Source organism: Mytilus edulis, chromosome 14 (genome assembly GCF_963676685.1).
Source record: "Mytilus edulis chromosome 14, xbMytEdul2.2, whole genome shotgun sequence".
Taxonomy (NCBI): domain Eukaryota; kingdom Metazoa; phylum Mollusca; class Bivalvia; order Mytilida; family Mytilidae; genus Mytilus; species Mytilus edulis.
This window is the reverse complement of record NC_092357.1, coordinates 19,285,431-19,310,783: the sequence shown is the minus strand read 5'-3', so window position 1 is coordinate 19,310,783 and position 25,353 is coordinate 19,285,431. Positions and strand designations below refer to the sequence as shown.

Sequence of the window (25,353 nt, the reverse complement as noted above, 5' to 3'; positions counted from 1 at the left end):
TTAGGTGGTCATAAGACAATTGCACTTTCCTTTTTTTCTTGTCTCTTATTTTATTTTCAATTTATTATCACTGAATATGAAAGATCAAGCTCACATATTTTGTAAAAATTACTAGAGAGACTAAAATGAATTTCATACAATAGATATTTCTACACTATGAATAAACCTAATTAAATGTGTTAACTTCATATCATTCATTCTTTTTTTTTCTTGCCTGTTTAAAGTCAGGATCCTTTTAATTAGTGGTTGTCGTCGGTTCATACGTGTCATATTTGTTTTTCGCAAATTATACTACTGTAGATTAAGCCGTTAGATTTACCGTCTGATTTATTCACATCCGGGTCTGTTGTATCTGTTTATATTATGGTTTTATTTTCATTGCTAAAAGACGTCCAGTTACCTATAATTGCTTACATTCATGTCATGATAATCATACCACATCTTCTTATTGTTATGTTTGCACTAACTGATTTTTCAGATTATAGTATTTTACCCTCTATTTATATGGTTATATAACCTACCAGAACCAACAACAAATGCTATTCAAATTTTGTCTCTTGTGTGCAATCAAACCGCATCTACTCACTGAATTTTTTTCCAAATACGCATGCATTCTTTTTTTAAATATTATTTTGGATACACTGTTCCTAACTCTCAATACCTTACCCCCCACTCCCCATCCACAATCCCAATTTTCTCAGCTCCTCCCCCCCCCCCCGCATTAATCTCAGACAAAAACTGGGCAATTTTTTTACACAGCATATCCCTATTTTAACGCAACCTCTTACCCAGTTCCATTTCCCCTGACAGTTAATATTTTCAATGAATTGTTACATCCTGTATAGTTGTTACACAAATTGAATGACAAAGCAAATTATTTAATGGCTTCAACGGGTCTTATTATTTCAATAGTTATCAAAATAAGGATATTGATGTTACAAAATGTTTGAAACAGAATGACTTGTTGTATTTAAAAACTAATGTCGAGTATTTCAGTTTTTCCTTGTAATTTCGTAATTGACCATGAACTTCTCCGACTACAGGGTTGTATCTTTAAATCTCACATGAAACACATACCAAATTGTGTTGATCGATGTAGATAAGATTGTGAAAATACTGTACGAACTTAGTCGCTCAATGCGTTGGTCTTACAATGAATCAGACCTGTCTATATAGTATGGGCTTAGGTCTTTGTTGAAGCTGTACAGTGACTTGTAGTTGTACAAATACTTTACCTTTGGTCGGGTTTTTTTTCATATTGTTGTTGCCTTCTGACAAATAATAAATGTTGTTCTTTTGAAGGTGTACCAGCTGTTTCTATTCAAAAGTTGTCATATTCTGTAACTCCTGGTGATACTGTAGTCCTACAGTGCCTTGTTATCTCTACACTCACTCTTAAATCAGTTTACTGGCAAAGAAATATTGGTGGAGGTATAAAACGTATTACATTCGAAACCGACAACAACAAATACAGTGGCAGTGATATTATTACACCATCGCTGACACTCTTTAATTCAGCACAAAGTGATGTAGGAATTTACACATGTTATGCCATCAATGGCGTAGGAACAGGACATAGTACAACTACTACTCTGACTGTTACTGGGAGTAAGTTATTGTGTTGCTATTTTGTTTTTGTTTTAACACTTTGATATAACCGTGTTTTATGATAAAAATAGAACCGAACACTATTAAATTAAAAAATAAAAGGGAACGTCAATAAAACTTGACAAAATTAAACATTGAAATGTAACAACCAGCAGAACGAACGTTTAACAACTGTCTTATTCGTGAACTGAATGATGTCAGTGATAAAAAAAAATCGTGAGAAGTTGAAACAATTAAAATATTATACAGAAAGATAATTCCCATATAGGAACTGTTTGATTGAAACATGGTGAGTTTCAAATCCGAGAGCTGTTGATATCATACAAGACATATTGCGAGAAAACAAAGCGGTATTAAAATTCAGGAAATCGTCTTTCTATCATTATTCGAATATGTTGCACTGAGTACAATTATAAATAGATATCATAGTATATGTATCATATTAATTTTTAAATGCATATCAAAAGTCGAGGACACCATTAGATAAGAATATTTATTGATATGTAATTGGTGGCATTAATTACCTTTGTCAAATTTGTTTAGCAAAAAGGTTAACTTTCTGCATATATATCTTATAGTCATGCGTTGCTTGCGCTATTGAGTTTTTGATATAAAGTGTCCTTTTTCCTACAATTGTACTGTACCCTTTTTAATTATTGGACAAGTTTAAGAGGCATTTTGATTCATACCTGTTTATGAAAAATGATACATAAAACTAAACATTTGAAAGCCAAAACATATAAAACACCTGAACACGTGAAACTCTACAGTATCCAAAGAGAAGAGAAGCTTGCTGTTAATCTTGTTAGTACCAGTAGTGCTATAGACCTAGTAATATCAAATGAAAATAGCAGGAACAATCCGTACTTCAAATAGGTTTTCTGAATTTTAACAAACATAGAATATTTTTAAAAAACATATTTGACCGTGCATAATCTTTTTTTTGGTATATTGAAAAAAAATGTAATTTGGATAATTTCTACTCGCACAATTTTTGTTAAGTCGATTGTTAACAAAGATTTTGGTAGTCCTATCGTTTTTTAATTCTCTTAAGTGAGAAGACTGATATTGCCCATGTTGTCTTTGCAGGTTTACTAACCGTTGATATTTCTCCATCTAATGCTGATCTCCTCGAGGGACAATCTCAGTTAATTACATGTACTATAACTGGAGAACCAGCAGTTAGATCCATTATATGGTATTTCACACCAACAGGTTCTACAAAACAACAAATATTGAGCACAGAAAATACTGCTAAATATTATGGTGGTAACGCTCAGAATCCCTCAGTATTAATAATGAACTTCCAGTCATTCGATGGTGGAACTTATTTTTGTTCTGCTATCAATGTTGTTGGGCAAAGCAACAGTACATATACAGTCCTAAGATTCATTAGTAAGTATTGATATATGAGCCAGTTTATGCAAAAAGATAAAAAACGAAAACTTTGTGAAATTCTAAACAGTGTGCATAACTATTGCTAGCAGTCATCTGATCCAATCAACAATGCACCATTACTTTTCCTAGTACGATTAAGCTGTAATCCTTTCACTCTTTGCAATGCATACACCCCTCACCTTTTCCTAGTTTTTTTCGATATATAGTTTACGTGTCTTGACTTGGCTCTTGATTATATTCACTCTGGCAATAGTTGGGATAAGACTGTGGCTTACAAAGTAAATTTTATCGGGGGCAACAAATCAAGTCCAAAGAAATAATAATATTGAATAAATTAATTTCAATTTCAATTTCAAAAACTCAAGATGACGTCATTTTTGCATTTTCCCTTACATTTTACGGTAGTGAGGCATATGCAGAGATAAAGACAACGGTTGACCTTTTCCCCTGGACATTGTTGTAAATTGTTTGATATTGACACAGTTAAGCATTTTTCGGGGTAACAAATGATTTTACACTTGCCATAGTACAAAATTCCGATATTTCCACGTCCTTTTTGATTTAACTGTCAAATTTGGGACGGAGTTGACCATTTCACAGATGTTTACATAAATACCATTCTTACGGATAAAATGTTTTTTTAATAATTCAATTAACTTAAACAACAATATCATCTAAGTACTTAACAGCTGATAATAAATATTATGCAAGAAGATCATATATCATCAAATATGAAATAGACAAGCGGAAACACAAGAAGCAACTTTTCATATCTGAGAGTTGATACATTCAATTGAACTTATCATTGGTTGTCAGTTATAAAGATATTTAACAACGGTTAACCGAATCATTATGTATTGATTTCATCCCAAAAAATGAATCTTGTGTAGACGAAATTTGCGACTGGTGAATCAACGTAGAGCCTGGCATATTTGGTGGTTTAGTACAGGTTCTTGGTAAAAACACCTGTAAGTGGACTTTTCAACCCGGTCAGTTTAGTATTATCCGCCCAGTAGTAAGAAGTCTTGTGCTGAAATAAAATATCATTGATGTCCGGTTTTTTTTTGCAATTCCGATACTCATCTTTTAAAGTACTAATTTTATCTATCACCAGTCATATTTGTCCTTTTCAAGATTTCGTACAACGTTTATACTTGTTTTCAATCGTCTTAATTTTGAATTTATTGAAGTGTATGAATGTAAGAAAGTCTTGTTTTTGACCTTTTGTCCGAAATTCGGAAACCTCTGACGTTTAGGAAAGATATGTGCCAAATTTAAATTGTACGAAAATTCTGTGAACCTTTCCCGTCAAAATTCATATCTTAAAAGAAGTTGGTTTTCTTCCTGCTTTTCTTGTTCCTTTATATATTCTATAACATGTAATCTATATCAGTCATTGAAAATTATTTTGAAACAGATAAGCGAACATCCTTAACAATTATCTTATACATGAACTGAAACAAGTATATTTTTAAAATAAGTATGTATTCTAATACCAGGTGACCTGCATATAACAGCATCATTGACAACATATTCAACTATAGTAGGTGATTCTATAGTTACCATGCTGTGTCAAATAAACGGTACACCCCCCGCTGTCGAATGGGACTGGACAAAAACGCCGATGAAAGGAGGCAATGCTCAGGTTATAACTATGGGGACAGGTAATGCTAAGAGACAAGTTGTTAAGTCGGCCACAAACCCTAATTTGAATATATTCAGCATTACAGAAGACGATGAGGGTATATATAAATGCCGAGCAAACAATGGGAAACAGCAGTATATGAGTGGACCTGTCATCCTTAAAGTTCTAGAAGGTAAGCTGTTTGAAACTTTCATTTTAAATTTTAACTTTCAGTCATGCACTAGAGTTCAAAAGTTTGCATATCCAAAAAGTTTAAATGAGTATAATGTTTATCTATTGATTCTTACAACCAGATACAAAGTACATGCGCCGAAAAAGGATTTTTAAACAGATATATCATGTTAAGGAGGGGTATTTGCGAAAAATACCAGCCGAGAGAATGTTAAATTTCGCGAGCCGTATGGCGAGGGAAATTCATTCTCATTTCTAATGTTTACAATAATACAAGTTTGTATGATCGTTCTTGAGTTTATCAAAATCTTCATACATGTACTGTTATTTATTTATTATCGTCTCGTCCATTAATTCCCGTATACTGTGACCTTATCTATGATACCGCTCGTTTGAATTACGGTCACTGCACTGCGCAAGATCGATGGAAAAACGCATTTGAAGATAAATAGCAATACGTGCATCTTAAAGAACAAATTAAATACACCAAAGCATTTAACAAGTGTCATTGAAAAGCGTAAAAAAACAAATGGGGAATGTATGGTAAATAAAAATATCATGACTCTGACAATTCACTTGTTTTACAGGCTCCACGTGATACAATGTGACATCTGTGAATTGTTTATATATGTCATGATCCGTTTAACTTTGGCAAAAAATTCTAAAGTTCATTAATTTTCAACCAATAATCACCGAGTGATAAATTATTGGTCACTAATATGTTATAAAGTTTTTATAAATGTAAAAGCAACAGAATTCATAAAGAACTCAGTTTTCTACAGTTGCATGCATAGTTTCAATAATTTTGATAACATTATAATTACAAGAAACTCGTTTCATAATAATTTAGAGTGAATTGTGAATAAGATTGGTTATAACTTATACATGTTATATTTCGAAATGTGTTGATGAACTGTAGATTCACAGTTGAAATACATCCCCTACGTCAAAGTGTTCTAGAATTCTTTGGAAGAAAAGTTGAGTGTTGTTTGATTATTTGTTTTTGAGGTTGCAATCATTCAATCGATATATTTGTTATTCAAAACGGTTGGCTTTCTATTGTTTCTATAATAAGTATGACGAAATATGTTGCGATTACTGTAAACTAGTTAACCATGTCGACACATTTCTATATAAAGTTACATTGTTCATTGAAAATTCTAATTGGAAACATTAATATTTTAGCATCATCCAGGAGCGCTCCAGGTGAACCTGAGATAGGTAAACCAATAGAATTTCAGGAAGGAATAAATATTATTCTTACATGCAATTCTGCAGGAGGAAATCCATCACCATCAGTAGTTTGGTTCAAAGATGATATATTAATTTTATCTGGTACTACAACATTTACTAGTGGTAATATAACAACAACAACATTAACTCTTACAACAACTACCGATGATGACCATGAGGTATATGAATGTCAGGCAGACAATGGATTCCTCCAGGGACCACTTGTAAAGACAGCATATCTAGCTGTTAATCGTATGTATTGGCACTTTCTTTAAACATCACTAATACCTAACCATCTTTTGAAGACATAAGTCTCCATGTAAATTGCAAAAATCAAACTTAAAACTTAAAACTGAATAAGTCTATCACAATATTGCATTGTAAAATAATGTAAAATATCTTATAGACGACTCTTACTGGCTTCTTAACAAACATAATTCTACCGTAAATATCCTAAACTATTTAACATTATCGTAATCTCATTAAATATTAAACTTAAAACCCTGTAATATCAAAATACTCACTAAATCAATAATTTCTAGTACACGCTTTGGAATAAGGCTCTATATTTTGGATAAATGAAACCTTAATGAAGTAACTAAGAACCATCTTAAGAAATAAAGCATATGACGCAACGTCAGATATTGCTACCATTTAATTTTACAGAAAAAGTACGTTAAACCGGCACATTATCTTATTTTCCTGTTTTCCTTTTTGGGTAAATGCAAAAGTATTTCACAAAAGTTTAAATGCCGTGCGATCCAATCCATTATGATTGTATAATTAACAAATGAAATTAGATTTTTTTGTCAGTTATTTTTTGGTGTTTGGAGAATATTTTTGTATTAAATATATTCAAACCACATCGAATATAATTTCAACTTGTAGTGGTACAAGAGACAATACATATAGTTATGATAATGACGGAAGTTTATTATAGGATTAAACACATTTTTTCTAGAGGTTATTGATGTGTAAACCGGGCGATTAACTAACAAACTGAATAAAAATCCGAAGGACTTTTATGTTGAGTTTTTGAGTAAGAGTACCGTATGTCATGATATATTTCTATTATGAATTACTATATACGTTGAACCACAAACGTCAAAATCATTCTATGGCGTAGTGGAATTAACAATTTTTGGATTCTCATAAATTCTATGTATAACATAACTTTTGGACTAGTTTGAATCTCGGTCTATTTCTGTAATTTATTCTTACATACTTTTGATTTTTTAACCCTGTATGCGTACATTGCCTATGTAAATTTTAAAATTGTTTGTAAAACGCGCGTTTGGCGTATTAAATTATAATCCTGGTACTTTTGAGAACTATTGTATGCACATTGAACGACAAATTTATGTGACGTATATAATTTTTCTGACGTCAGACACTCAAATCAATCCATGTGTTCGTAGATAGTAGATGTTTTTGTGTCCTGTTAAATTGTTCCTTAAATAATTTTTGGATTCTCATAAATTCTATGTATAACTTTTGGACTAGTTTGAATCTCGGTCTGTTTCTGTAATTTATTCTTACATACTTTAATTTGATTTTTTGGCCCTGTATGCGTACATTGCCTATGTAAATTTTAAATTTTTTTGTACGCACATTGAACGATAAATTTATGTGACGTATATAATTTTTCTGACGTCAGACACTCAAATCAATCCATGTGTTCGTAGATAGTAGATGTTTTTGTGTCCTGTTAAATTGTTCCTTTTGAGATTGTTATACGATGATGACTGATGTACCCATATTTTGACTATTGTATTGATTGTGACTGTTTATTTAACGCATCATGTAAATGTAGCGGAATTTGATGAGACTGTTATTAAAGTGAGAGGGTTAGCGCTATAGAACCAGGTTTAATCCACCATTTTCTACATTTGAAAATGCCTGTACCAAGTCAGGAATATGACAGTTCTTGTCCATTCGTTTTTGATGCGTTTTGTTATTTGATTTTGCCATGTGATTATGGACTTTCCAAATTGATTTTCCTCTGAGTTCAGTATTTTTGTGATTTTACTTTTTACACTTCAAGAACCTCTAGAAAAATGTGTTTAATCCTTATAATCTTCAGCCAAACATTTGTGATATATAATAAACACGTTTTTTTGTTGATAGCTACTAAATATATCTACTATCAAAAGCACAATGGTAAATTGTAACTGAGGAGTACGCCACCATCTTGACTTTCTAAAAACCATAAATGTCCGATAAATGCAACGGAATCTTAAATAAAATAGCACCTACCTCAAAAACTTCATTTGTACTAGATGTTCACCGAATTTGAAGCATACACGTAACGAAATAATCTTTCCCTTTGAAAATTTCAATTCGTATGACGTCGTGTTTTGCCATGACGTATATTTGCCAAATCCTTCATGAAATTACGCGGAATTTTATTAAATTTTATTTTTATACATTTTCGAAGCTTTAGGGCATTAAATTTAATTTTTGTTTGTTTATATATGCACTTGAAGTCCTAACTGTTATACAATTGTTTTAAAATCTCATTTTGCTGAAAATCCCGGTATCACTGCAAGCTTGTGTATAGCGCATGAATATATTACAAAAGCAGTTTCGGAAACATTGTTTATCAAAGTGTAAACTTAGAGAAAAATTCTAATTGACCAATCCAATACAAGTATTTATAGATATGCAAATCATTTAAGAATTATTTACTTTTACTTTGATTGTCATATAGGTGTGCATTCTTTATAAACTTTCGTTTTGATGAATGCAGGACATTTGTAGTAACCCGAGAATGCAGTCCATGCTGTCCCTGGCATATTACGCTTGTGGTGGCGTCAAATAATAATAGCGGACAACTTTGGAAGACATTTTCATTAATTCGTAATTTTTACAGATAACTGTAATCTTAATACAATTTGGTGTTCCAATATCTATGTGTACAGTACTTTTTATTTGTTTAGTTTATATAGCAGACGAAATATCATCATGAACTAATTCATTGTGATAGAGAAGATTAGTACCCCTCGAAAAAGCATTGTAAACCTTGGCTTCGACGCGGTTGACAATGTTTTCTCGGGGTAACAATCTGCTTTATCACCCTCTCATCTATATGTTATTTATAAAATGATGTTTATATATTCAAATTAATTTTAATATATGAGTTTCAAATGCAGCTATATTAAAAATTTTCTTTTTCATATATGATAGCTTCCAACAACCTTCCAAGCCAACCACAAATAGTTGGAGTACAACGCTATGATTTAGGTGACATTGTAACATTATCATGCAGTTCCACAGGAGGAAATCCTTTGCCATCAGTAAATTGGCTACGAAACGATAATATCATCGCAAATGGTATAAGAAGATCTGCAGGCGGTGGTGTAACAACAACAACACTTACTTTTAATGCTAGATTGGAAGACCATCTTGGAGTGCTTGAATGTCAGGCGGATAATGGCATTTTACAGAAACCCCTTTCATCGACAACATATATTGAATTGTATTGTACGTATAATGTTCGAGCATTAAAGATGATGCCAACAAAACAACTGTTACAGAGCACTATAATTTCTTCGCATAATGTAGAATTTAAATTACTAGATATAATCAACACTGCTGCTGGTGCACTGTTGATTCGTTTTTACAAAGCTAACACAACGTCAGACCATGTTGACCTAACATAGTTTCAAATCTACTATTTTCTAAAGATCGGATTTTATTCCTTTTTTCTGATTTAATTTACGCAATGAAACGACACGTACCAAAGTTGTGTTGCACTCATTATTTGCCTGGCTTTCAGTTGTAAGATCACATGATTCCATTCCTGATCACGATTTTCAATTGAAGTAATAACAAATATTTTTTAACAGTTACATTTTATTTTATTTACTTGTGATTTCTTATATGTTTTTTAAATATTTTTAAAGTTTGCATTGACGTGTCATTTAAGTTTCATCAAACATCCCAATCTTGACCGGACCTACCAAGTTGACCTCTGGATCTGCAGGAAAATGGACTTGTTCTGCAATGAATGGATATCCTGCTCCGACCATTTCCATGAGAATCGAAGACCAATCTTACACACAAGAGCTTACTATTGTGCATACATATGATGTTACTGACAAAAGTTATACAGTTGCTGGTTCATTAAACTTGGTTCCATCTTCAGAAAAGAGTGGACAGACTATTTGTTGTGATGTTAGTAATCTGTTCAATAACAAATTACCTCAATCAGTGTGTTTGCAGTTGACAATTATTGGTATGTTATTTAATTATATTATTTTTGTTTAATATCATATTTTTTGGAAGTTTTTAATCATTTGGCAAACTATTCATAATGAGCATATTTGATTAAATACATCGAATGTATTTTATGTTTGGTTTCGTGCATTTCAAATTATACCATACACATGTTATAATCTATAATCAATTATGGTAAATTTGAAAGACAAAACAAACTTTTTACAGCCAAGTCCCAATGTAAACAATATAAAGAAACCCAAAGCAGGAAACTATTCAAGCACACATATCACTTACAGTTACTTAGTAATTTTGGAATGTAATTTTTCTGAGCTTTCGAACTGTTGTGACCTCTATCATTTTCTTATGTAACACTCTCTATAAAAAGAAATACAGAATGTATACAAATGTTATCAATTTGTGAACTAAATTGAACTGTTAACAGACTGAACAATAAAGTATTCATTCACGTTTTAGTCTTATCAACATCGATTGATTTTAGACAATTCGCTGGTGGTCAAAAAATTTGGTTCTGTAGTTTATATTTACTATTTCAAATAAACAACATTTAATTACTTAAATACAGGCCAAATGTCTAAACAGTGAACTTAACGTTGTAAAAACTGACTACTTTGTACTTACTTTTAGATAAAGAAGAACAGAACGTATTAATGTATGTCGTGCTAGGACTTATAGGAGGATTGCTTCTCTTCGTATTGATAATTGGGATAATTTGTTACAGAAATGGTAGGTTTAACTTCAGTAAAGCAGCTCTTCGTATATATTATTGCGATAATTTGTTCAAGAAGTTGTGTTTTTGTCAATTTTATTATTGCTACTCATCATAATAACCATAGTAATACTTTGTTTCAGAAAAAGTTTCGTTTAGGTATTCCTGCTCTTTATATTAATCATAATTTGCAGTTACCGTATTGGTTCTCTTCGTATTTAACAAGCCGATAACTTGCTCAAGAAATGGTATGGTTAATTGCAGTAGAGAATCTCTTCATAGCATAATACAATATAATATAAAAAAATGTAACCTAAAGTACTTCATATATGTGTATCATAACCAATTCGTAATCCCCGTTTAGTAAGTTAAACTAGCGCTCTAAACATTTAATTTAAGTGTCTCTTTATGAATACCATGTAAATCCTGAATTATTCATGTATCAGTTTTCAATCAATATTTTATGCCTTGTAGTGCTACTAGCTAATACTAATGTCCTCTCTTCTTTAAAATAACTATCTGGGTTTTTTTCTTAATGTCAAAAATGTTTGGGACAAAGAGTCACATACGTATATGATACGGTACCCTTAAATTGGTAGACAATTAAGTGAAACAGAAAATTGAGCTCGATATTATCAGTATATATCTATATTGCTCATTTGGAAAAAAAAAAATCATTTCCTAGTTGTTGTAATATAGGAATTTCATACGCCCAGTCTCTACCCAGTGCTATTATATACGAAAAGAACATCTTTTAATACTGGTCTTACATTATAATCTTGTTTCGGTTTAGCGGAACTTATCTAACATTCTTTATTTCCTGCTCAAGCTAAAACTGAAGTGATAAGTATTATTTTTGGTTTGCTCTTTTGAAAACTTTTTGTTATCTAGGGATCGCTTGTTGGTGGATATGTCCCATAGTTGATTTCACCATTGATCTCAAATGCAATAATACCTCCCATATGTTTTTTAGATACTTAATAGTCAATTTGCCAATTACAGATTTGATTCTGTTATTACACACTTTTTAAGCAAAATACTTCCGTTTGTCAATCGTAGACTGGTTCCATACCGGACAAAATTCGCTTTACCAAATGCAAAACATTGTGATGTATCGGCGGTTTAACTAATTTTTCACGAAAAATAATTGCTGATGTCAATAGTATTTGGTTGAAAAACAAATTAATGTTATTAAACGATTTGAAAACCTAATAAATTACTCATTTTAGCACATAGAATTTGCTCCTTCTGTTTCTACTCTTCACACAAGTATTCCACATTCCAAACTAAAAGACAAATTAAAAGAGTTGGTATTACTTTGCTTCATAAAAAAGAATGGCCAACGTAGATACAAGTATATCGTCTTAGGGAGGGATAAATCCTACTTTGTAAAGAATCACTCTGATTCAAACAAAAAATTCTCTGAAACCGATATTATCAAGATGCTTGAATTCTTGATTGACAACATATTTGTTACGTTCGGAGGGCGTGTTTTTCAACAGACTGTCGGCATCCCAATGGGAACAAACTGTGCCCCTCTACTTGCTGACTTGTTTCTTTATTATTATGAGGCTGACTTCATGCAGGAACTTCTAAGGAAGAAAGATAAGAAGTAAGCAATATCCTTTAACTCTACTTTCCGCTATATAGATAACGTTCTTTCACTAAACAATTCAAAATTTGGTGACTATGTAGATCGCATCCATCCCATCGAATTGGAGATAAAGGATACTACAGATACAGTTAATTCGGCTTCATATCTTGACTTACATCTAGAAATTGACAATGAGGGTCGGTTGAAAACAAAACTTTACGACAAAAGAGATGATTTCAGCTTTCCAATTGTGAACTTTCCATTTCTAAGTAGCAACATTCCAGCAGCACCTGCATACGGGGTATATATCTCCTAATTGATACGATATTCCCGTGCTTGCATTTCCTATCATGATTTTCTTGATAGAGGGTTACTGCTCACAAGGAAGCTATTAAACCAAGAGTTCCAAATGGTGAAGTTGAAATCATCCCTTCGTAAATTTTACGGACGCCATCACGAGTTGGTTGACCGTTATGAAATAACCGTTTCACAAATTATATCGGATATGTTCCTTACGTCGTAACTACAATCCCCTTCCCTTTCATGAATTTGACCTACCGAATTAGACTATTTACCGGATTTGTAATCACATAAGCAACACGACGGGTGCCGCATGTGGAGAAGGATCTGTTTACCCTTCCGGAGCACCTGAGATCACCCCTAGTTTTTGGTGGGGTTCGTGTTGTTTATTCTTTAGTTTTCCATATGTTGTGTCATGTGTACTATTGTTTTCTGTTTGTCTTTTTCATTTTTAGCCATGGCGCTGTTAGTTTGTTTTAGATTTATGAGTTTGACCATCCCTTTGGTATCTTTCGTCCCTCTTTTAGCTCTACAGTGCAAATACAAATTAATGTCCCTCATAAGGGAGACAACGTTTTTAGGGATCTCTAATTACAGGGTCAATTACGGAAATTGGCGAATAGCCTATTAGGACAATCAAAGTCTAAAGAAGTGTAGTTAGTATGGAAATATTATTAAATTATAATGTATTTTCAATTATATTTATTTTTTTAGGTTTTACATTATTTCGAGGCAAAAAAAGAAAAAATGTAAAGTGAGTTATTTCAGACATGTTAAAGGATGAGTATACACATTTATTACTTGTCGAATTTGAGTTTTTGATACAACTTATTGAGTTTGTTGACTTGTCATTGTCACAATAAATATATAAATTTTATACTAACTTAATCGATTCAAAGAGCAGCAAAACATCCGGACACGTATCTAGTTTTGAAAACCGCATTTTGACCCTAATATGTGTTTCTTGTGGTATTTTTTGTTGGATTGAACATCAATGATATAACTTTAAACAAGATGATGAATCATCTAACCACACTGACAATACAAAATTAACAATGTATACACGTGTTTAAAAATGGATGTAATAATTATAACATATATAATAAAACACCATTTGTAACATAAACTCAACGTATGGAACATTTAAAATTACATACTCTTTGACTTTGTTATTTAGTTTTCCGTCCAACTATCAAGAATTAAGCACAACTGATAAGTCATGTGAGGACGAAACGCACTTTTTAACTATTAAAATCAAAGGCTGGTATATTTGATAAGGTCTTTCTTTCAGTGTCGTCAGAGTTAACATGTGTCCATGTTGATTGGATTCGATTAATAGACTTCAAATGTATTTATAATCATATTCAAGTGTATTTATTTCAAAAAAAGGTTCATTTCAGCAGTAAATGTGAATCAGGGCAGAAACCAATTTCATACCAGCATAATTCTACAGGTAAATAAATAAATAAATAAACATTATCTTCAAATCATTAGAACAATTACATTTCTTTGCTTTAAAAATCTCTGACGGAAGACAATGTTGTGCATTGTGTTGGCAGTAAAGCTATAGCTGGTACTGCCAACAGGTTAACATTTTTATCGATCTTCATAGAACATACATTTGTGAAATATAAAGAACTGTAATTACCTTGCAACTGCCGTTCTTACTTTTTTATGGTATGCAAAGTCTGTCAGAGTGACGCTCCCTCTTTTGGGTCCTTTGAATCAAGAAACCCAATACAACTTTTAGTATTCGTACCTAGTCCAGTCTAACTAAGTTTGAACCTCAAACCAATATCAACAGAAAATGTTTAAGTTCTAATCTATAGCATTTAGCCCCTAATATACACAGAAAAAAAGTCCCATAAAATCTAACTTAATTGAGGAAAACTCAAATTTTATGGAAATTAACATTAGAAAGGGAGATAACTCCGCAAAAATGATTCCTTTTTGTCAGTTTTGGTTGATTTTCTTGTAAAGTATGATACTTTGGAAAAGTTTAAAACAAAACGTTTATTAATTTCTTGCGTCCGAAGCGCTTTTCTGGATTTACTTTCTTCAGGAACGCTGGAAGCCAAACATTTGAAATCCGAAGATAGATCGATGAAGAGCTATATGTCAAAAATACATAAAATAAATAGTCAAATTCATCTAAAGCCAACTTTGCCATGAGAGAGTTGAAACTTTAGTTTCATAATAATTTCAAAATTTATTAACGGACGAATATAGTAAAGTTTGTTAAATTATGACAGTACCAAAGCACTGACTACTGAGCTGAAGATATCCTCGGGGACTGACAGTTCACCAGCAGAGGTATCGATCCAGTAATGTGAAAAATTGAAAACAACACGAAAATTAATTTCTTGCGTCCAAAGCTCTTTTCTGGATTTACCTTCATCATAATTAGACATCTTCGGATTTAAAATGTTTGGCTTCGAGCATTCATGATGAAGGTGAATCAAGAAAAGCGCTTCGGACGCAAGATATTAATAAATGTTTTCGAAAAGTTATAAGTTGGTATCAATTTTTATTGATATTTCTGCCTTTTTTGCAGAGTTATCACCTATATCAATGAAAATCGCCATAGGAATTTTAAAATCATGATAATTTAGTTTTCCTCTAGTAAGATTGTATGGGACTTTTGTCTGTGTATATTTTGGGTATAATGCTTAAGATTAAAACTTAAAAATATTCTGTTAAAATAACTTCACATATCTATAGCTTTGCAAAAGTAATACATGTTTATCGTGTTTTTGCAGGGTATCCTCAACACCAGAATGTTGACATGTAAGTTGATAATAAAAAATAATTTGTTTAACTAGAATGTTTGCATGCATCTTTACTATTTCAAATGTATGCTATTGTTGTGGGGTTTGCATTGCTCAGTCTTTAGATTTCTATTTAGGGTTGTGTGTACTATTGTTCACATGTTTAATCTGATGATATTTTCGTTTTAGTAATGGTTTTATTTTTATTTACTTATTATTTCAAATGTCCCTTTGGTATCCCTCAACTCTCTTATATGAACGTCAAGTTTGTTTTATGTGACAAAATCTCATCCAAGATAATTAAAATCGTTCAATAACTTAAACTCTTGAAAGTTATCTGTTCTAAGGCAAACTATTCAACCGTTTACAGTTTATCACCACTCTGCGGCATAATAAACAATTTCACTTAAACACGCCCCATTTATTCACTCATCGTCTATTAATGATTTACTCTATTTATCTGGTACGTCTCACCCTTCGACACAATAAACAGTTTCACTTAAACACGCCCCATTTATTCACTCATCGTCTATTAATGATTTACTCTATTTATCTTGAATGTCTCACCCTTCGGCATAATAAACAATTTCACTTAAACATAACTCATCTTTTCACTCATATTCTATTAATGATTTACTCTATTTATCTGGTATGTCTAACTCTTCGGCTGAATAAACAATTTCACTTAAACATGCCTCATCTATTCACTCATAGCTATAGTCTATTAATGATTTACTCTATTTATCTGGTATATCCCACCCTTCGGATTAATAAACAATTTCACATAAACAAATGCCCTAATCATACACTCATAGTTTATTAATGATTTACTCTATTTATCTGGTATGACTCACCCACCGGCATAATAAACAATTTCACATAAACACGCCCCATTTATTCACTCATAGTCTATTGAAAAGGGAAACTTGGTAGAGATTTTGTTTGATTATATGCTTTTTTGTAATTAGCACCACTGTATGCCATAGATGTTGGTTATGTTGTTTCATTACCAATGAGTTCCGAAGTGCAAAAAGAGAACCACCGAAAATAGACAGAAACACTGACAATTCTACTTCATTAAAATTGTAGTCGAAACGCACATTTGACGAACAGTGTTCCAGCTTACAATTTATGTGTTGACAGGCTAATTAGGAGATAACTGTATTGTATTTTAAGCTCCGACGGCATCAATTGGGGATTTGATGGTCGCAAATTAAGTTTACTGGCGGCGCGTTAGCGGAGACAGTAAACGGGTATTTGGGACCATCAAATCCCAAATTGATGCCGTCGGAGCTTAAAATACAATATTGTTATCTCCATTCTAATGAAACTGACAGAAAACAACGTTAAAACATGTATTTAAAGTCTGTCATATGCCGTCTGCGCTTGCGCGTACGTCCCATAGCATTAATTGTCAAGTGATGCCATGTAAGAAAGTTACGTTATCCAATCAAAATGAACGTTACAAACGTTGTTGCATTAGAATGAAAATTGATAATCTTGTGCACAAAATAGTTTTGTTCATACTGATGAAGGTGAAACACAAGAATAATCCGATCCACTGCAGCGAATCTGGAACATACAACCTAGGTGCATAACAAATAAACTATAACTTAAACTTAAATATACTTGCCAATTATGGAAGTGCAAGTTCCTGACCTTATATATGATTAATAAATTATTAATGTTGTAAAAGTGGCATTTGTGTTACATAGTAGTATTCAAAGGTAACAGGCTTATAATTTGATACGCCAGATGCCTTTTTCGTCTGCAAATAACTCATCAGTGACTCTCGGATCAAAATTAATAAAGGAAAAAAATACCAAGCTTAGGTGCACTGAGGACCCAAAATTCTTAAAAGTTGTGCCGAATAGATATCATAGCAAAGCTGCATACCAAATCTGTAATGGATTTCTTAAAAAATTAAACATTGCTCAAGTTATATGTTCTTTTTCTTATAATTCGAATTTGGTTAAATCATGAAAGACTATTGATCAGATTTTCACAAAAAAAACATATATATCGAAGTCGGTTGTGATAATGATATTTATCATCTTCAGAAATGATGAGGAATTAGATGACTACAGACAAGAGATGCATGACTATGACACATCAGAAGCCCATTACAGTACGGTATTTGGAGATAACACTGACTTAAAATCAATAAGCGGAAACTCTGTAAGATCAATACCGTAGTTTTTCTTACGTTCTAATATAAAAAGGGTTTTAAAACATTTTGTATTTGAAATACGTAATACAAGGAACAGTTTCATTAAAGCAATGTTTTTGATTTCATACTCAATAGGATAATTCTTTTCAAGACGTACATTTTTCTGAAATAAAAATACATGACAGTATTCTATTTTAGTTGCTTTTATACTTACGCAGAATAAATGGTGATTGGTAGATAATCTATGTTTGAAAATAAACTTGCATACAGCATTGTATAGTTACCATTAAACTGTCGAATTGATAATTGTATGTTCGAAATTAAAGAACTTAATTGATTTACACGAGCTTTTGTATTCTTTTACAGTTAAACAATCAGTAAACTTACCAAAAGTATAGATATTGCTCGTCTCTGGCTCTTTAAATCTATATACAAACAAAAGCACGTTCAGTAAAGATAGAAAAATATAACATTATATACATAAATAGGGCGTTGATAAGTCAATCTACTTAATATCACTTGCTATCAAGTGTAAAAGACCATGTACCTAATTTTTATAGTCATAAACTCATCATAGATACCAGGACTAAATTTTGTACATACGCCAGACGCGCGTTTCGTCTACAAAAGACTCATTAGTGACGCTCGAATCCAAAAAAGTTAAAAAGGCCAAATAAAGTACGAAGTTGAAGAGCATTGAGGACCAAAATTCCTAAACGTTTTGCCAAATCCAGCTAAGGTAATCATATGATTCTTAATGTCTAATGTATACTTTAAAACACATGTACATGTGTCTTTTTTTAAATTCAGAAATGTAGTGTTAGTGAATAGTTGTCTTCCTGTATTCCAATTTGCCTTTTGTAATTCAAAAGGACTATGGATAATCTCATTGTTCGTACACCAAAATGAAAATAACGTTACGTCATTGGATAGATTTCCATTGTTAATATAAGGTTTTAAACCAATCACAACGTTTTGGTGAACGTTTTTGAAAATATTACCCATAATGCATTAGATTCTGAAACGGCAAATTAGCCGATAGGTTATCCGGTTGCAGTGAGGTAAATAACGAGACCTCTCGTTATGAGTTCGGCAATGGCACAGCGCAAGTGCGAGAGATAAACCGTGATGACAGAAAAGGCAAACATACATCAAAGTTAAACAGTGCTTATTGATTCTAAAAAAAAATAATTTCGATACACACAATGATTTTTAAACTGTTATTACAAGTAGACACGCATCTATTACATGTTAATTTTGTGTCTTATTTTTAACGTGCTTAATGATTTTGTGTTGATTCTTTTTTATCAAGATGACGTCCGTTACATTTCGAGGACAAAAAACGAAATTTAATTAGCAGTAAATTTTGTCACTGATTGCAATATGTTGTCGATTATATGTTATGAATCGTTATAATAGTAAGAATGAAAATAAGATATAATTCTTTCAGGTCATGCTCTATGTTCATTATTACATGGTAAGCACTTTGTGTCGATATCTCTAGACCGAGCGTAAGTGAAGTATAGAATGTTGACAAATATAATGCCTACCCATATTAAAATTAGCATAGAGCATGACATGATAGACTTATTTCAATTCTTAAATTACAAACTGTAGTAATCCAAAGTAGACAAATATTACACATTCGAAAGGCAACCATTTTGATTTGATGAACCAAAAATGTTTTAGAAAATTAACCGTTCAACAACAAAAAATGAAACATGTAATATAAAAATAAGGAGATGCAGTATGATTGCCAATGATACAACTTACCATCAAAGTTACACAAAAAGATTTAATAACTTAAATACTCAGGAAATAGCATTGGATGATCAATATGGACCGAAAGAAATAACCATATCCTTCTAAATTTTTACCTGAAGGAGGAAGAATCTTTATTTCTCGGTGTTTTTTGTTTGTTCGTTTAACTTTGCAACAGCAAATTTAAGAAACATCTGTTAAGTATCTCAATACTAAAAATCAGAAGCAAAAGATACCAAGGGAACATTCAAACTATAAAACAAACCACTTAAGGATGTTTTCTTCTGAAATTTCAGTCTCGTTGAAATCTCGTTCTGGAATTTTTACCAAAACGTGTGATACAAGTGGAAAATGTCAATGAATTGTAAAAATGTTGTAATCAAAATTAACTCTGTGAAAAAAATTGTGTATTTACAATGAGTAGTTTTTGAGTAATTATTGTTTTCAAATTTTACAACCAATCTAGTCAGTCTTATTAGTCAAAATTTTTAAAAGAATTATTCATTTATAACAAAAAAGTTGAAATAATATGCATTTTGTTCTTCAAACTGAGAAAAATCACAAATTTATAAAATTGACAGCATGGTAAATTTGACACATAAAAACATCAAAAATGATATCATATAAACCTAAAAATCAGGTGAAGAAAAAAGGTTTAATTGTGGAAATATTTCGTTCGCCAGAGGTGTACATCCGTACACATACTATATCACGTGATTGCTTTATACATGCAATTAGCAGACTTAAAAAGATGCAGATGCAACGTGATCAGGAGTATTATAGGATTTCAAATGAAAGGAAAATCAAAGTGTATATTAATATATGTATTAGGCTGTGAAATAAACAGAGAACTTTGGCCGCCTATAAACTCTATGATAAGCAGTGTTTATGTTTTATCTTGCTTTTTTCTAAGATATCTGAATAGGTTTCATAGATATATGATCTTTATGCAGGCACTGCTGGTAATTGCTAAAAAGAAATGGAAACAATTATGAAGATGCTTTGTCAATTTTAGATAAAAATTTAATATGATGAAGACTTACATGTATTTGTTGTATCATTTCGACGGAATAGATACGTTCAACACAGTCACCAAACTTAGCGGAACGTGAAAGGATAATGATAACTTCTTTTTAATGACTCAGAGCAATATTGATTCTTAGACAAGTAGTTTTACAAAATAGATATAAATAGTTATGTCAACGGAAATGTATGCATACAAATCTGAATATGTCAAACGGAAATTGTTTTCCATTCGTTTGATGTGTTTGAGCTTTTAATTTTGCATTTTGTACAGAACTTTCCGTTTTGAATTTTTTGGGAGTTTACAAAAAAAACATATTGCAACTCTTGAGCATTTGTCTTATCAACGTAACAAAGTTAAACAATTGAGGGAAACAGTTGTACGAATTTTACGACTTTATAACTCAATAAATAATAAGACAGTTATTAAAAAGGTATTTTTTTTTATTCTTTTTGGAAAATATTCGGAAAGTTATATTAAAGTTGTTAATGCAATAGTAACAATATATATAAAATGCGGTATACATAATTCGCAATAAATTCAATTTTGATATAAGTGAATTGAACCGTAAAGACATTGCTGAAATTGACCGTGAAAACCGAATTTTAAAAAAATCAACGATCGGATTAAGGTTTATATAAAGAGCGAAATTTAACCCGAAGTTTTTTTGCCCTAAGTCAAAAAAAACAAAAAAAAAAATTTCCAACGTAATGGTTTAATACTTCAAACAAGACTTTAGCAGTTTTAAAGTTTTTAACAAATGATTTTACTTTGAAATATAAAAAATTCAAGCATTTATCACATTTAGCTTATCATATCTACTAGGTAACAGCATGAAGAAAAAAAAACATAACTTTTTGTTATCAATTGCACGTTTTAAAAAAAAATAATTAATTTTACTCTACTTTGAGCATGTTCAGAAAAGTTACTTATAAGTGATTTTTTTTCTTTATTCCTTATCCGTTGATTATATTTTTGGGAGTGAATCATAAATGTTGTCGTAGACTCCCGTGGTCACGTTTTTCAAAACTTTGTGGTTTCTTATGGTATCCCCAAAGATCCTGCTTCATACAGGTCATCTATTACACGAAAAATAAAATCATTGCTCTCTGTGGTTTTTGTTCAAATGATGCTTAGCATTTTGTTTAAAAAATCAAAATAATCATAGAACGAAAGCTGGAAATTTCTATATAACTTAAGTATAAGTATTACATGGTTTTAGTAAGTCTATTTTCTTAGTTGAAATTTACCATATTTTGAACAAACGACAATTTATTACGTGTTACTGTCACACATTTACTTTTCTTCATTGGCTAGAGGTATAGAGGAGGGTTGAGATGTCTAAAAACATGTAAAACCCCGCCGCATTTTTGCGCTTGTCCCAAGTCAGGAGCCTCTAGCCTTTGTTTGTCTTATATGATTTTTAATTTTAGTTTCTTGTGTATAATTTGGAGTTTAGAATAACATCCATTATCACTGAACTAGTATATATATTTATTAGGGACCAGCTGAAGGACGCCTCCGGGTGCGGGATATTCTCGCTGCATTCAAGACCTATTAATAACCTTCTGCTGTTGTCTGTTCTATGGTCGGGTTGATGTCTCCTTGACACATACCCCATTTCTATTCTCTATTTTATTACATATGTGTGCCAAATATCTTCCGTGTAATATTAATCGATTTGAAGAAAAAAGCCATTACAACACAAATTAATCCATAACTTCTGCCTTGATATAAACACGCCTTATCTCGTGCCGTTTATCGTTTTTGAGCTTACACTGCCACAGGACAATTGCTACTCACTTCATTTCTATGTGTTGCTTGTTGTATGGTCAATTTGTATGTTTCGAATAGTCCAGTATGTAAATCGTTGATTTGCTTTAGGAAATATTTTTTTGTTGGTTTGCATAACTTTAATTGTTTTTTGTTTAATTATTAGTTTTGTCATTATTGTAATATATAATATATCAAATCCTACGTTTCAGATCCGAAATATGGAACACATTCACATTCCCGTGAAACTGTGACCATTAAACCCTTAACGAAGTAGGAATAAAAATACAGTGTGAAAAGTGTGTTCTATGTCAGGTTTTTCAAATAAATTGCTTATTAATATGCGTGGAATAAGAAAAAAAATTATCGAGGCTATGGGAACACAGACAGATCATGTATATTTTAGCATATTGCACGATGCGTCCGACCTATATCACCTTCGTACTGATGATAACAAAATATTGTACTACCATTCTTACTATAAATATTACACTAGCAGACACTTGCATTCGTGTTAAAGCTGAATCAAGTTCGTTTTAGTCTGTGAACATGTGTCATGTCATATATAGAAAGTCGTCAAATTCCTGACTGGAAATATTTTATTGGGTCGATGAGAACAGGCGAATAGATTGTTCAACATCATGGTAGATAAACAGCTACTATTACGCATGAGGAAGTCATTTCTTTAGCTGGCACTTCTATTTATTCTAAATCTGCTCAGATGTAGTATTCAGATTTGAAGAATTATTTTGTACGCATGATGAAGAGTATACTCGCTTACATGCTATTCATGTAGATAAAGAGTTTGATGTCAAAGGAATCAAGGATAGGATAATGATAAAGTCAACAGATACAGATCTTCTTGTGCGTTCATTACTTCTCTCTCCGTGCAACATCCGCATGAACTATGGTATAAAAACAGGTGCTAATACTTGCATACAAGATTTGCTCCTCTACATACCTATCCACAAAATATGTAAAAGTCTCTTGTCTGACATCTGTAACATTCTACCAGCTGCACATGCTGTAACAGAATGCGATACAACATCATCCCTGTTTGAGATCGGTAAGCGCACTGCTTTTAAAGACTTGAAAGACAACCCAGATTGTTTGATGTATTCTACAAACCAACTTGTTTTTTTTCTGATTTAATGTAGAATTGATACAAAATATGCAAATACAAAAGACAAAGCAATCTAATTAAAAACCGATCTCTCATCGCTCTTGTTTCTGATATGTCGCGTGGGAGATCTAACGAAACCGGCTTTGAGGTCACATGTGAGTGAACTAAAAGTCATGAATTTATAAAGATATGCAAATGAGTTGACGACCTATTAATAAGCCAATGAAAAAAGTTTATGAATTATTATGACTGACGACTTCGTCGTAAATAAAATGAGCTACATCCCTTTGCCTTACGTTAAACTTCCAAGATCGTGGAAGACTCAATTTCATTGGTCGAAAAAGACACACCTACGAGGTCACTCACATGTGACCCCAAAGCGGGTTTCGTTAGATCTCCAATGCGACATATCAGAAACAGGAGCGATGAGAGATCGGTTTTTAATTAGATTGAAGACAAAGAAGCATGTAAACTAATTATCTAAATTTCAATAAGGTCTAACATCTCATATATCACAGTAAATTTGAGGGGAAATATGTTTGTTTACAGACAATTAATTAATTGATTGCTTTATAAGTGTTATTATGCCTATTTCAACACTATTAGCTCTTTCCCGGCGGTCATTTGTTGGACGTTGGAGCAACTGGAGAATCCAAGTCAATCAAAATCGGAGGCAAATGCAACTGACAGAGATGGAGGACTGCAACTAAATTTAATGAAAATCTCGATGAATTCAACTTTCCATTAATAAGCAGTAACGTACCCAACGCTCCGTTGCATTGCATTACGTGTATACATGTCAGATACAAAAAAGAAATGTTATAAAATACGGTCATGCATAAACATGTTTAACCCCGCCGCATTTTTGCGCCTGTCCCAAGTCAGGAGCCTCTAGCCTTTGTTAGTCTTGTATTATTTTTAATTTTAGTTTCTCGTGTAAAATTTGGAGTTTAGTTTGGCTTTCATTATCACTGAACTAGTATATTTTTGTTTAGGGGCCAGCTGAAGGACGCCTCCGGGTGCGGGAATGTCTCGATACATTGAAGACCTGTTGGTGACCTTCTGCTGTTGTCTTTTCTATGGTCGAGTTGTTGTCTTTTTGACACATTTCCCATTTCCATTCTCAATTTTATGTTCACACTCTACCGACTTTAAGAACCGGATGGTACTAAAAAAAATTATCCAACAGAGTTATGGGGAAGAACGACTGATAGTGGTCTTACATATAACAAGCGATCATGATCACGTATTTGATCGACCAGTACGATGCGTCTTTACCGACTGGGATATTTTGACTTTTTGTATATAAAAATAATCACTGTTCATCAAATCTTCTTTGGAATACATAAATTGAAAATACTGAGTGCGACGGAAATATTTAATAGAAGAACGAACGTACGATTGTTCGCTACTATATTTTGAGTGGTACTAGTGTACGGAATCCTCTAGTGTTATCCACGTTGTGACAATACAAATTTTACCCGCTTGCACCTTCGTTTCTATTTTATACTTCTATAACATACAAAATAAAATAAAATGTTTTGAAAAAATTGAAATCCTTGTTACATTTGCATTGTTTTTGAAAGAAAAAGAGATGCAAATGTTGAATTCATCAAAACAAATCTACGAAAATAATTTCCCGCTAAAATCTGCAATTGATATATCTCAATACCAACGACACAGACCTTTCTTGTTTGCTCTTTAAATTCAGCTTTTCATATGGACATCAATTCATAAAAGTCTTGTAAATAGTTTGTTGTTTTTAAAAAGAGTAGTGAAAGTCCCTAATATATGTAATACGATATATGCAATATTGTCCCTATACATGCTATAGTTA

At 32.0% G+C, this 25,353-nt stretch overlaps 1 protein-coding gene and 1 long non-coding RNA gene across 2 annotated transcripts in view; both read left to right on the top strand.

Annotated features, from left to right (window-relative positions):
* The window catches only part of LOC139504021 (hemicentin-1-like), a 76,646-nt gene extending 62,991 nt beyond the window's left edge, over window positions 1–13,655 (top strand). The window contains exons 7-14 of the mRNA XM_071294074.1: window positions 1,303–1,608; window positions 2,698–3,003; window positions 4,506–4,823; window positions 6,008–6,307; window positions 9,242–9,538; window positions 9,984–10,292; window positions 10,922–11,020; window positions 13,612–13,655. Coding sequence (XP_071150175.1) covers window positions 1,303–1,608; window positions 2,698–3,003; window positions 4,506–4,823; window positions 6,008–6,307; window positions 9,242–9,538; window positions 9,984–10,292; window positions 10,922–11,020; window positions 13,612–13,655 — 1,979 coding nt within the window. The remainder of the gene's footprint in view (window positions 1–1,302; window positions 1,609–2,697; window positions 3,004–4,505; window positions 4,824–6,007; window positions 6,308–9,241; window positions 9,539–9,983; window positions 10,293–10,921; window positions 11,021–13,611) is intronic.
* Window positions 13,656–14,290: 635 nt separating this feature from the next.
* On the top strand, window positions 14,291–17,886 carry LOC139503670 (uncharacterized). Its single transcript, XR_011659162.1, has 3 exons — window positions 14,291–14,350; window positions 15,657–15,684; window positions 17,726–17,886. It is a non-coding gene; the product is annotated as an uncharacterized lncRNA (long non-coding RNA).
* The last annotated feature ends 7,467 nt before the right edge of the window (window positions 17,887–25,353 follow it).